This window comes from Oncorhynchus keta, chromosome 27 (genome assembly GCF_023373465.1).
Source record: "Oncorhynchus keta strain PuntledgeMale-10-30-2019 chromosome 27, Oket_V2, whole genome shotgun sequence".
Classification (NCBI taxonomy): Eukaryota; Metazoa; Chordata; class Actinopteri; order Salmoniformes; family Salmonidae; genus Oncorhynchus; species Oncorhynchus keta.
In genome coordinates this window covers 25971355-25985075 of record NC_068447.1, presented here as the reverse complement: position 1 = coordinate 25985075, position 13721 = coordinate 25971355, and the positions used below count along the sequence as shown (strand labels likewise).

The following is a 13721-nucleotide window of genomic DNA, read 5'->3' as shown; positions in this document are numbered from 1 at the left end:
TGTAACCATGACACGCTATCATGAAAGACTGCTATAGCTAGTTTGCTGACAAGTTGAGTATTGGATGAGAGATTCAGGTCTATGCAGAGGGGCGATATCAGCAACAGCGCATGGTCACGTGTAGCAGAAAGCCTCGCTAGTAAGCAATGACAACCGAATCTAATTTTCTGTCGTTAGAAATTAGCCAATATATGATTAACTACGGAAGTTGTCTGTTTTCAAATTGCAATTTAAATATATATTTGTGACATTTCCAAGATTTGTGAACTATCGAGCTAGCATAGCTTAATGAAACCAATGTTTTCAGCTGGCTAGTGTTTGTTAGCTCTTCATGCTAATATTACGCGTTTATGGTGGGTTGGATGTTGACAAACGCAGTTAAACGTTGGCTTTACGAACAGGCAGACGTTCTGTACAATATGTAGCTCCTTGTTGAAAACCACGATATACCTTTTTCAATGTATAGCTAGATTTCTTGAAAACATGTCTCGCAAACCAAAATACTGTCGTTCCCCCGCTGTCAAAACGGGTTCGCTGTGCTTTGTCCATGAGTGTGCTGGCCAGAGCATCCCATCTGCTGCTCTAACTGCGACATGTTGTGGGAGTGCAACGTTTGTGGTGTCGTCCTCAACGTGTCATCATTCATAGCCATCTTCAGGCTTGCCAACGCCTGCAGTTGTAACAATGCATGTTTGTGTATGGATCTAGATTTATTATTTATTTAAAAAAAATATTTATTTGATGTGCAGGGTCAAATACTTTTTCCTGGTTTATTTGTTTTTCTTCATGACTTGTTGTCTTTGCTACCTGTTTTTCAGATGGAGGCGAACAACCATTTCAACTATGGCACCCACTCCTCTGTGTCTGTTAACTCAGGACTGAAACTCTCCTCAGGGGATTCTGTCTATACCAATGGGTCCTCCATGAGTTTCCCTCAGCAGGAGAAGAGTGAGTACAGACCCAATTTTCTGTGGTTACTCTGCCTCTATTGCTATGGTGAACAAAAATATAAACACTATGTAAAGTGTTGGTCCCATGTTTCATGAGCTGTAATAAAATATCCCAGATATGTTCCATACACACTAAAATCGTATTTCTCTCAAATGTTGTGCACTATTTTTGTTTACATGCCTGTTAGGCAGCATTTCTCCTTTTCCAATATAATCAATCTACCTGCCAGGTGTGGCATATCAAGAATCTGGTTAAACAGTGTGTTCATTGCACAGGTGCACCTTGTGCTGGGGACAATAAAAGGCCATTCGAAAATGTGCAGTTTTGTAACAAAACACAATGCGATAGATGTCTGAAGTTTTGAGGGAGCCAGCAATTGGCATGCTGACTGCAGGAATGTCCACCAGAGCTGTTGCAAGATAATTTAATGTTCATTTCTCTACCATAAGCCACCTCCAAAGGCATTTTAGAGAATTTGGCGGTATGTCCAACTGGCCTCACAACATGTGTAACCACACCAGCCTAGGACCTCCACATCTGGCTTCTTTACCTGCAGGATTTCTGAGACCGGCCCACCGGACAGACAGCTGATGAAACTGAGGCGTAATTCTGTCTGTTAAAAAAAGCTATTTTGCAGGGAAAAACTAACTCTGATTGGCTGGGCCTGGCTCCCGAGTGGGTGGGACCACGCCCACACATGACTGCGCCCCTGCCCAGTCATGTGAAATCCACAGATTAGGGCCTAATGAATTTGTCAATTGAGTGATTTCCTATAAACTGTAACCCCAGTAAAAATGTTTAAATTATTGCATGTTGCATTTTTATATATTTAAGTGTATATCAATAACTGATTTAAATGAATATCGCTCTGCCCCAGTCTTTTCACACCTTATAATGAACAAGAGATTGTATCTAACTCTAGAGAAGGTTTTTGGTGCATAAGCAATTAATGTAACCTCACACCTCACATTTTCTAGAGAATTTATGATTGTGCAGGATGTGTGAATTGAATACACTGAAAAATGAATTATCTGACCCGTCTTCTCTTACTCTTGTCCCTGACCACCTTTGCAGATATGAACGGCGAAATGAATGTGAATGGCAGCACTACTGTAATTGGGTCCAGTGTGTCTGGCTCCCAACCTCCAACAGCCCCATACCCTCATATGAGCAACCACCACCACCAGAGTAGCATGGGCTACGACTACCTGTGGGGAGGACAGCCACAATACAGCCCAGTCATGAGCTTGTCTCCTGGGCATGGCATGCACCAGAAGCAGCCTCCCACTGGGGTGATGCAGCAACAGAGCCAGCAGCATTTCCAGGGTCACGGACAGTACCAACTGAACGGGGGCATGCCTGGGTCCCATCAGCCCCCCGTGGTGCCACCCCCAAACATGAATCTTACAGGGGGCCAGTATTGGAACAGGGTTAACCCGGGGCAACAGCAGAGCAGCACAGCCATGGCAATGGGGTATAACTCGCACAGCGTGTACGGGGCCTACCAGAGCCAGGTGCACCCTGGGATTGCGCCCTCACACCATCACCAGCAGCAGCCTCCACAGCCACCCCCTCACCAACAGACACAGCAACACCACCACCAGCAGCAGCAGCAACCTCAGCACTACAGCATGGTGTCCAACGGGATTCCCTACTACCAGCACCAGCCCCAGCACCCACCTCTTCCCGCTCCACAACCTCAGGCTCAGATGATGCCCCCTACCCCCCAGAATTTCACCCCTCCACGGGGAAGTCCCCAGCACCACCAGATGGGCCGGGGGGGCACAGGCAGCCCCCTCCCCATGGCGGTGTCTTCTGTCCCCATGATGTCACCCTCGACAATGGCGGATAGTGGATCGCCCCAGAGTCAGACGAGGGAGAGGAGTCCTCATGGTGGTTCTGTAGCGATGCCAGCTGTCATGCAAGGTGAGATGCACATATTTACACAGGTTTCAAGTCTTCTGAGTAACCTAACCCCTTCTATTTTATAGCACGGAAGAAGTGTTTCATTTTCATATTTCTGTGGTCGCTAAATACAGTATCTGTAGAAACAGCGCCATGTATCACAAGTGTTTGAAATTCCTGTTTCAAAGCAATTTTTCTTTTCAATGACTCAACTCTTTCAATTAGGCCTTATCTGCTAATTTACTAATCAGTGTCTCAGCTGTCAGTAATTGAATTCACAAGCAGATTTTTTAAAATGTCAACACTCAACTGTTTCCATGACAGAACTGAAACCATGTTTGCATATTCTGTCATCTCAGCTTGATAAGAGACATTTTCTGACGAGAGTGGAACGCTGGCATGGATAAGATTGTCGACAAGGTGTTTTATAAAAGCTCCATCTGCTCTTCAGATTCCCTCCTTTGAATTGCCTTGCCGCTGCTGTGTTTTGTTCTTGTCATTTCTAATGGTCTGACTGTTTTGTGTTCCCTAGGGCGGATGAGTGAAGCGTTTAAGGATGTGGATAAAGGCTACAATGGGATGGAGAGGGCGTCTGTCGCCCAGCGGCTGCCTAAAAGCGACAGCTACCCTCCCAAGCCCCCTGGACCTCGCATGGGGCCCACCAATGACTACTGCCAGCGCTCCAAGCAGCCAATGGCCCAGCACCATGAAATGACTACCTTAGCGAGGGAGTCTGCGCTGCCTGAGCCTCCACACTCGATGTCGGCGCCTCCCCCTGTGGTTTCCACACCTCCTTCAGCTAAGGCAGTAACCCCTCCTAGGGTCTCTGCAGTGTCTATGGCTCATATGAGTGCCTCAGGGCCTCCTGTTGTTTCATCTTCCTCCGTTACTTCTACGCCTCCCCGAAACTCAGCTCCTCCCGTGTCCTCTGCTCCTTCTCCCCCTGTGCTCGGGCCTCCTCCCAGGCTGTCGTCGCCTCCTCTGATGTTACAAGGCCTAAGACCTTTTCCAGTGACTGTGTCCACACTTCCATCAGTCGTATCACCTCCCTCCTCATTGTCTGCACCTCCTCCTATGCCATCTGCTCTTTCTCCTTTACTGGACAAATCCTCTAGACCTCCATCTGTGTCTGCTCCCAATTCAGTCAGTGCTCATCCCCCAGTGTCTGTGGCACATCTGACTGCTCACACTACATCTACACCTCCTGCAGTGGTCTTGACTTCTACCATGGTGTCTGCTCTCCCGCACTCCATGTCTGTGCCTATCCCCGCTCTTCAACAGATGGTCCAAGGATCCAGACTACCTCCTCTGACTTCTTCTCCCCCTGCTTTATTTGGAGCACCTCGAGAAACGTTTTGTTGTCTCGAGGTGTCTGCATCTGCTCCTTCCCCAGCGGTGTCTACTCCCTCGGTGGCAGTCATGGCACCTCCCTCAGCAGTGTCCAGGCCGCATTCGGCAGTCAGTTCACGTTCTATATCAGTGTCCTCACTTTCTCAATCAGTGTCTACTTGTCCCCTAGCAGTTTCTGCCCCTCCCGCAGTGTCTGTGTCTGTAATGTCCTCCTTTCCAAAGGAGGTGTCTATGCCTCTTCTAACAGTCCAAGGCCCTAGAGCTCTACCTTTGTCTGGACCTCCTCCTCTCACATCCCAAACCTCCAGAGCTCCTCCATTGTCTGAGTCACCTGCCTTGATGTCTGTACCTCTTGCAGTGATGACTGCTCCTCTTGAGGTACCTTCTGCACCTCCACTATCCGCCCCTGCTCCTCCACAAGCTCCTAAACGGATGGTTCCCCCAGAGCCAGAGGAGCGATGCATGGGGAACATGAAGTACATGGGGAACATGAAGGATCCCTCTGTAGAAGCAGACAGAGTCAAAACATCATCAAAGATTGATTCCGTAGGGTCTCCGACTCGTCAATGTGAAAAACACTCAATCAAACCCCTCACAGTTATTCCTGGGACGACACTGCACCCCAAGAACCAAGAGGACTCCCCTGGGGACCAAGTTTGTGCTGAGAAAAATGACACCACCCCGATGAGCGGTGCAGACATTCCCCTGGAGAAGAGAAGTCTGGATGACATCTGTGTGACGGATGAGTCAACAGTTGATGAGTCTTTTGACGAGTCCTTGCAGGCGGAGTCCATACGCCTCGACAGCACCCATATGGAAGACCTCAGCCTCACTGAGGAAGATGACATCAGTAACAACTCGTCATTTGACGATGCCTCTCGGTTTGACGAAACTTCTAGACTTGACGATACCTCTCGCATGAATGACACATCTCGATTGGATGACATCTCCCGCGTAGATGGTGATAACTCTCTGTTTGACGATACCTCTCACACGGATGATGACACTTCCCGCTTTGACGACAGCTCTCGCGTAGATGGCAACAAATCTCTATTTGACTACAGCGCTCGCATGGATGACAGCGCTCGCATGGATGACAGCGCTCGCATGGATGACAGCGCTCGCATGGATGACAGCGCTCGCATGGATGACAGCGCTCGCATGGATGACAGCGCTCGCATGGATGACAGCGCTCGCATGGATGACAGCGCTCGCATGGATGACAGCGCTCGCATGGATGACAGCGCTCGCATGGATGACAGCGCTCGCATGGATGACAGCGCTCGCATGGATGACAGCGCTCGCATGGATGACAGCGCTCGCATGGATGACAGCACTCGCATGGATGACAGCACTCGCATGGATGACAGCACTCGCATGGATGACAGCACTCGCATGGATGACAGCACTCACGTGGAGGAAACATCACATGTTGGAGACACTACAATGGATAGCAGCTTCTCCTTTGTGGAGGACTCTAGGGAATTGACTCTGGATGATACCCAGACAGAGAACGTTTCTCGGGCAGAGGAGACCATGGACAGCTGCCTGAGCACCAAGGAGTCCATGCTGGAGTCCTCTCTGAACAACACCTCTCAGATGCAGGACTCCAGTGTTGACGTGTCCCAGAATGACATCTCTCGGTCAAGCTCAAATTTCCCTGCTAAACCAACCCCAGCCTACGAAGGTAAGATCCTTGCCATAGTTGATGTATGACAACCTATGTTTTTGTAATTAAATAGATTTTTATGAGTCAGAATCTCCTGTTAAGTAAGATGTGTGGCAATCTAGAACTTTGCAAGAAAGAGTTGTGGGTTAGGTCTTGGAAATGATCACAGCCAACTATGGAAATACATATTTTGTCAACAAACAGTAACTCCGTTAATTCGATGTTGCTACACATTGACCATTAACCTTATGCCCTCTTGACACGGTCTGAAGGTGACCGCGAGGCAGAGGTCTGCGATATACCAGACTCCACTGGCACCACCAGCACCAAGGCCAGTGCTGCTACCATCATGGCACCACCTGTTATCGTGGATAAAGGCAAGCACACAGCGGCGCTCAGTGCCCTGGTGGAAAGCCTGGTTGGAGCCCCGCTCCTGCCCCTAGGTGCCCCAGCCGTGCCCACGACTGGCCAAAAGACCAAAACACCAAGGAAACCCAGGAAGCCACGCACTCAAGCAGCCTCCATTCCCGGTAAACCAACTTCTCTTTATCCCTTTTTTATCTGTGTAACTAATTAATTTTGAAAAAGGTAGTGTACAAACAAGGATTTCTGAAATTTTTGTCACTCTCCAGTTCCGCAGGCCCCTGGGAAAGCCCAGCGGAAGTCTGCTATTAAAACTCCAAAGGTAGAGAAGATAAAGGTAGAGAGGAGGAAGAAGCTTGAGGTAGGAGAGAACAAGGAAAAGGGACGACCTAGAAAGAGAAAGAAGAAGATTGAATCAGTAGCAGCCACAGGAGAGCCTGAACATTCTGCTGAAGGCCTACTTCCTGGTCAAAGTGGACCAGTCACTACCATTGGTAAACCATGTCTGACCAGTGGCGAGACCCCACCAGTAATCAAACCCAAGAAAGTTAGAGTCAAGAAAGTAAGTGTTCTGGAGCCGAAGCCACACAAAATAGCAAAAATGGACATTGACACTAAACCCAATGATGATGACAATAACGTCAACGACGGCGACGACAGTTCCACTGCGGGTAATGAATGAGCAAACTACTTTAATACTGGAAATGATTGAAAAATGGTTACATATTTTTCAACTAGATATAGTTATAACCCAATGATTATAAACTCTAAACCAATGGCATTGTTGATGGATGAGTCATTTGGTACTGATCTGATTCAACTATCTTTGTTCTTTGTACAGGTGACACTCCTAGAAGGAGGATAGCAACAGAGGAGCAGGTCTACTTCCCTCTGCTCCACGGGTAATGATACATACACTCTGATTTATACAGTTTATGGAGCGAGAAGTCCCCCTTAATTAGGCTTTCTCTGTGCCAAATACTTCTAGTGTGTGGAAAGTGCAGAAGGTTTATGTTCACCCATAAATACAAAACCCCTCAGTTTCATCCTTCTATTCTAGGCCCACTGCATGGATACAATGTGCTGCTTTTACTCTGTTGAATGTGGTTCTTAACTGACTTTTTATTGATCTGTGCTTTAGCTGGAGGAGGGAGATCCGGGTCAAGAAGAATGAGGACCGACTCAAGGGCGAGACCTGGTACTACAGCCCCTGTGGGAGGAGGATGAAGCAGTTTCCTGAAGTCATCAAGGTAAATGGCCCTGAGTTACAGTAAAACCTCACCACAGGAGCCATTTTGGTACAACATAATCTTACTGTCAATTTATTGTATGAGACACGAGAGAACTTCAGCAGCTATAAATAGCCCTTGATACAATGGGTTTTCTTTACCTCAGGGCATTTACCACATCAGACAGACACTTATTTTGGGTGAGAGATTGACTGTGACCATCTAAATTAAGAGACTATGGAGAGGCCATGTTTTTAGCATACAGGCATAACTGTAGCTGCATTTGATCCCATTTAATCAACTCATCATTTGCTCATACTGTGGGTGGATGACTCTGTGACCTATGACCTGTATTTTTCCATGTTCCTCTGCTCTGATGCCACTGACTGATGATCCTGTTCTCCCTCAGTATCTGAACAGGCACCAGGACACTGCTGTGACCAGGGAACACTTCAGTTTCAGCCCCCGCATGCCTGTAGGAGACTTCTACGAGGAGAGGGACTCCACTGAGGTGTGTGTGAATTTATTGTATTTGCTGACAGATCTTTCATCATAAATACCTACAGTAATAACTCGATGCACACTGTCAGTGTAATATCATAAAACATAAAACATTTCCCATAAACCTTTTCATATGATCTCTTCCAGGGAGTGAAATGGTGCCTACTGGCCAATGAGGAGGTGCCCTCCATGATCATGGCCATCACAGGCCGACGTGGCCGACCTCCAAACCCTGACAAAGAGATGCCCCGGCCCCGAGCTCGTCGTACCAAGGGTGGGCCAGTCCGAAAGCCCGGGAGGCCGCCCAAACCCAAGATGGTGGACCTGCTGAGCAAGGTGGACGCCAGAATGCTGAAGAGGCTAGAGGCCAAGGGTGAGTGGAGGTCATAGCCTGGCGATATGAGTCTGTGTTCACTGGTTGGAAAGTAAGCTCCTGTACAGACTTATTCAATGGCACAAAATAATCAGCGAATGTAATATTGTAGAATCTGTCTGCATCAAAAAGCTTCAATTAGGTTGGGGATTTTGAAGTCTCCAATGTAAACGTGTTTATCTAATTTTAGATGGTCTGACTGAGGAGGACAAGGAGAAACTTGTCAAAATCAAGAAGAAAATGAAGAGAAAGGTACGGTATACTAAGCATCAAAATCTGAAGACGTGTTGTAACATTACATGTTGGTGGTGTATCCAACACACTTAAGGCAAATGGTTCCATTCCTCTCTTCTAGGCAAGGATGAAAAGAAAGGAGGATAACAAGAATAAAAAGATCCGACAGGAGAAAAAGCAAGCGAAGGTAAGGCGTATTTATATATATATTTTTGTTGTTGTTGACCAAAGCAATAATCGGCCACACTCTCTATTTAACAAACCCCTCTTACCCTCTGTTCAGCTGGACAAGGAGACCAAGGAGGTGAAGGCTGAACCAGCCGACCAGGAGGCCTCACAGCCGGCCCCACCACAGCCACCCGCCCCTGAGCCCAAGAAGCGCGGCCCTAGGAAGAAGGTTGAGGTGCCGCCACCGGTTGTGGAGACTGACCAGGAGAGGTTGGCCAAGGGGAAAAGGGTGCTGGGGGCCAGGAGTAAGGCCAAAGCCCTGGCTGCGGCCCAGGCAGAGGCGGAGGCTGCAGCCCAGGCAGCCCTGGCAGCTAAGAAGCAGGTGGAGAGGAGGGCCCAGGCCCAGAGACGGCTGGAGGAGAGGAGGAGACAGCAGATGATCCTGGAGGAGCTGAAGAAGCCCATTGAGGACATGTGTCTCACAGACCACCAGCCCCTTCCGGAGCTGTCTCGGATCCCTGGCTTGGTTCTTTCTGGTGTGGCCTTCTCCCACTGCCTGACTGTGGTGGAGTTCCTGTACTGCTATGGCAAGGTGCTGGGCCTCCACATCCCCACTGATGTGCCTAGCCTCAGCACCCTGCAGGAGGGCCTCCTGGGCCTGGGAGACAGTCAAAGCGAGGTCCAGGATCTGCTCATAAAGCTGGTGGAGGCCGCACTACACGACCCAGGCCTGCCACCCTACTACCAGGTGTGTGTTGTTGACTGTATGGAGATAGTTTTGAAATGGTTGTTCCTGAATATTTGTTTGACAAAGCGCTGTCTCCATGTAGACATTTTACTGTTAGCTATAAAAAATGTATTTAGCTGTATGTTACATGTAAACTCTAGTTCATCAGATTTACCTAGTTCAATTTCTTAAATCCCCCTCTTTCTCTCCCTCCAGTCGGTGAAGATCCTAGGGGAGAAGCTGGTGGACCTGGAGCTGACTCGCAGCACAGTGTCTGAGGGCCTGAGGATCTTCCTGGAGTCCCATGGCTTTGACATGGAGGTGTGCAACGTGCTGCGGACCAAGACCTTCCTTACCCTCAACCCCGACACCAAGGCTGCCATCCTGGGCTTCCTGGTGGAGGAGCTCAACGGCAGCAACATTGTCATAAGGTCAGGATGACAATACACAGAGAGAAACTAAGCAGTTAATAACAACCATATCCTAAGTATGATGCAGATATATTTTACAGCAAAAATGTGTCAAAAGAAACCCCTTCTGGAAAGGATATCCCACATTTAAAGTAAACCCTGTTTGGATTGTTTTGCATTGCAGTGAGATTGACAACACACTGGAAAACAGGGCTACGTACAGGAAGAACAAGTGGATCATCGAGGGGAAATTGCGCAAGTAAGACCAGTCCCAGCTCCTTGAATTTAGATTAGTTTTAGTTTGTGGAAGGAGAGTGTTATATCACTGGGGCTTTATGTGTGTGATCTCCCAGACTGAAGGCAGCTCTAGCACGGCGTACGGGGCGGTCTGAGGAGGAGCTCTATCTAGAGGAGAGGAGGCGCAGTGTCAGGGTGGCAGAGGAGGAGAACCTCAGTCTGGAAGAAAGTGGCGGCCCCATGGAGAGGGGCAGCCGCCGCCGCACACCCAAGGAGGATGCCAAACTGAATGAAGTGCGTGTGTGTGTTTGTGTCAATCTCAATGTGTTGGTGAGGGTGTCTGTATTATACTCACCAAATGTCCTTTCCACAGACTGACAGCCCCACCAACGCCAGCATTCCAGAGTTGGAGAGGCAGATCGATAAGCTAACCAAGGTAAGGCATTCATTTTGTTCTTCTGTAGTGTCTTTTCTATCAGTGTAACTACATTGTGTTCACAGTTCTGAGTTGTTTTGTTTGAGGAAAATGTCACCCTACATGACCAAAAGTATGTGGACACCTGCACATCGTTGGTCCACCCTATAACAGTCTCCACTCTTCTGGAAAGGCTTTCCACTACACGGTGTAACATTGCTGCGGGGATGTTCAGCCGCAATGGAAGCAAGTCGAATGGCAGACCAGTCAAGTTCTTCCACACCGATCTCGACAAACCGAGATCTGGACCTCGCTTTGTGCACGGGGACATTGTCATGCCGTAACAGGGAAGGGCCTTCCCCGAAATGTTGCAACAATCGTCTTGAATGTCATTGTATGCTGTAGCATTAATATTTCCCTTCACTCTAACTAAGGGTCCTAGCGCGAATCATGAAAAAACAGCCCCAGACCATTATTTCTCCTCCACCAAACTTTACAGTTGGCACTGTGCATTAGGGTAGGTAGCTTTCTCCTGGCATCCACCAAACCCAGATTTGTCCGTCAGACTGCCCTATGGTGAAGCTTGATTCATCACTCCAGAGAACGCCTTTCCATTGCTCCAGAGTCCAATGGCGGCGAGCTTTACGCCACTCCAGCAGACACTTAACGTAGGGATAGGCGTCCTGTCAACAGGACAGTTATAAATCAGATTTTAGAGAAACAAAAAATGTCGGTACATATGTGTCTTATATCGGCTGAAAGCTTAAATTCTTGTTAATATAACTGCACTGTCCAATTTACAGTAGCTATTACTGCGAATAAATGCCATGCTATTGTTTGAGAGTTCCTAACAACAAAACACCTTTTTTCACCGCGATAGGTTTGATAAATTCACCGCTGAAGGTGAAATGTATACTTAAATCAGAACTAGATTTCAGATAGCGACGCCTTCATGGCGCGCCGGTTACGTGGTTGGTCTTCACTTTATTGACTAACTTTGTCAAATAAGCACCAATCGGGGTCCAACAACGCTAGCTGGATAGCCAACGAGCTGGGCTTTACGGGAGTATGCGGAAACTCCGACTCTGTCGCCAAGTTCTGCTGCTAACCTTGTGCGACAGCAAGCCTTTTCCTTTTGGACAAAAATTACAAGAATATGGAGAGTTTGCAAATGTTGAATTTACGATATGGCTGCTAAATCAAAGTCCAAGTATACAGATTTGACGATATTCTTGCAGAAAAATGTAAATGTCTCCTTCATGATTTGCCCAAATGTACCTGGGTGACTTCACACTAAATGTCATGTAGTTTGCTCATACTTCAAGTTATGAGTCTGAAACTTTGCACATGCACTGCTGCAATCTAGTGGACACCATCGGAAATTACATCCAGATTGATGGCCAAATTTGGGACCTTCCTGTTGCATTTCGAAGATGGTAGAAAAAATGTTTTTGTTTTTTGTAGTCTACCAGATCTATTGTGTTGGTTTTTGTCTTTTGTATTTTATTCGAACAGATCGATTGTGTTATATTCTCCTCCATTCAATTCACATTTCCACAAAACTCAGTGTTTCCTTTCAAATGGTACCAAGAATATGCATAGCCTTTAGATTTGGGTATGTCATTTTAGGTGAAAATTGAAAACGCGCTTCATCACTCGGCGGTCCCGTTCTGTGATCTTGTGTGATCTACCATTTTGCGGTTGAGCCGTTGTTGCTCCTAGGTGGTTCCACTTCACAATAACAGCACTTACAATTGACCGGGGCAGCGCTAGCAGGGCAGAAATTTGGTGCCACAATGAACTGCGCTCTTGAGTAAGGCCATTCTACTGCCAATGTTTGTCTATGGAGATTGCATGGCTGTGTGTGCTTGATTTTTATACACCTGTCAGTAACAGGTGTGGCTGAAATAAACAAATCCACTAATTTGAAAGGGTGTCCACATACTCTTTGGTGTATGTGTGATTTTTTTTTTTTCTTTTTTTTCTCTCCTCCACAGCGACAGGTGTTTTTCCGTAAGAAGCTGCTCCAGTCCTCCCACTCCCTGCGGGCGGTGTCTCTGGGCCAGGACCGGTTCCGCCGGAGATACTGGCTCCTGCCCCACCTGGGAGGGGTGCTGGTGGAGGGGCCTGAGGAGATCCTAGGTGAGTTGCAGAGCAACTGCCCTCAACCCTCTGCTAGCCATCTTTTTATTGACTCTAAACATATCCATCCTCTCTGTCTGTTAGCGACAGAAGATATCCTGGTGAAAGAGGTGCCCGTCACTCTTCTGAAGAGGGAACCCAAAGTGGAGGAGAAGCCCACTACCGCCCCTCCCGCCTCCTCTCCCCAGTCCCAGACCTCCTTGCCCCCTAAAGAGGACCCTCTCCCCGGCACCGCCTCTCTTATGAGCAGTCCCAGGGCCCGGGGTCGCCCCCGCAAGATCAAACCAGAGGTGGAGCTACACCTCCGCACCGCCAAGTGTCGCCGCCGTCGCCGTAGCAGCAAGTCCGGCGGGGAGGAGTCGGGGCCAGGCGTTTCCCCGGACACCACCACCACCACCACCAATGGAACAGAAGACCTCACTCAGTCCACTTTCAGCAACTGTCTCAGCCAATTTCAGGGCGCCTTAACCAACGGGACGGAGCCAATAACAGGGACGGCACCTAAAGGCAGACTACAAGAGGATAGCGTGAAAGAGATGGCGGAGAAACGGGGGCAGTGGTTCAACCTGCTGCCAAAACAGCCTTGTGACAAAACCTCTCTGACAGAACCTCAGACCCCCCCCAGCAAGCCGCCCAAACGCCTCCCTCTGACCCCCAGCACCCTGCCTGCCCTTGCTGCTCCACTGCTGCAGGTGATTCCCCCTCAGCCCCCTGCACACACTTCAGGACCCTCATGGGAGAGAACACTCAACATAAGTTACTACTGTTGAACATGTTTTCTTCATCAAAGATGATTTTTATCTCTTATTAAACTATCTTTCTCCCTCTCTCCAGTCTGTATCAGACCCCACACCCCATGTGACCCCCAGTCCAGCCAAACCAGGGCGCAGGCGGAGGAGGGGCGGCAGTCCCGCCCGCAGGGCTGGCGCTAGAGCGGCTGCAGCTAAGCGTCGTGGCCGCCCTTCTTCCACACTCTTCCAGGAGATAGAGCAACAGTACTTCACTCAGCTCGTGGTCAAGCCAATTCCAGCATGTAAGCCATTCAGT

General features: G+C 48.5%; 1 protein-coding gene across 11 annotated transcripts in view; it reads left to right on the top strand.

Moving 5' to 3' along the window:
• Positions 1-13721, top strand: part of LOC118359662 (bromodomain adjacent to zinc finger domain protein 2A-like) — a 44350-nt gene that overhangs the window by 13592 nt on the left and 17037 nt on the right. For 4 of the 11 annotated variants that reach the window (XM_052482030.1, XM_052482033.1, XM_052482034.1 and 1 more), the window contains exons 3-20: positions 2026-2877; positions 3389-5893; positions 6148-6405; positions 6508-6909; positions 7080-7140; positions 7380-7488; positions 7877-7978; positions 8116-8341; positions 8532-8593; positions 8697-8762; positions 8859-9491; positions 9687-9901; positions 10065-10139; positions 10234-10411; positions 10491-10553; positions 12530-12674; positions 12759-13366; positions 13509-13707. In XM_052482030.1, the coding sequence (XP_052337990.1) occupies positions 2026-2877; positions 3389-5893; positions 6148-6405; positions 6508-6909; positions 7080-7140; positions 7380-7488; positions 7877-7978; positions 8116-8341; positions 8532-8593; positions 8697-8762; positions 8859-9491; positions 9687-9901; positions 10065-10139; positions 10234-10411; positions 10491-10553; positions 12530-12674; positions 12759-13366; positions 13509-13707 (6759 nt within the window). Of the gene's footprint in view, positions 1-818; positions 949-2025; positions 2878-3388; positions 5894-6147; positions 6406-6507; positions 6910-7079; positions 7141-7379; positions 7489-7876; positions 7979-8115; positions 8342-8531; positions 8594-8696; positions 8763-8858; positions 9492-9686; positions 9902-10064; positions 10140-10233; positions 10412-10490; positions 10554-12529; positions 12675-12758; positions 13367-13508; positions 13708-13721 lie in introns of those variants that run through there. The other 7 variants (XM_052482036.1, XM_052482039.1, XM_052482038.1 and 4 more) reach the window with 2 other exon arrangements.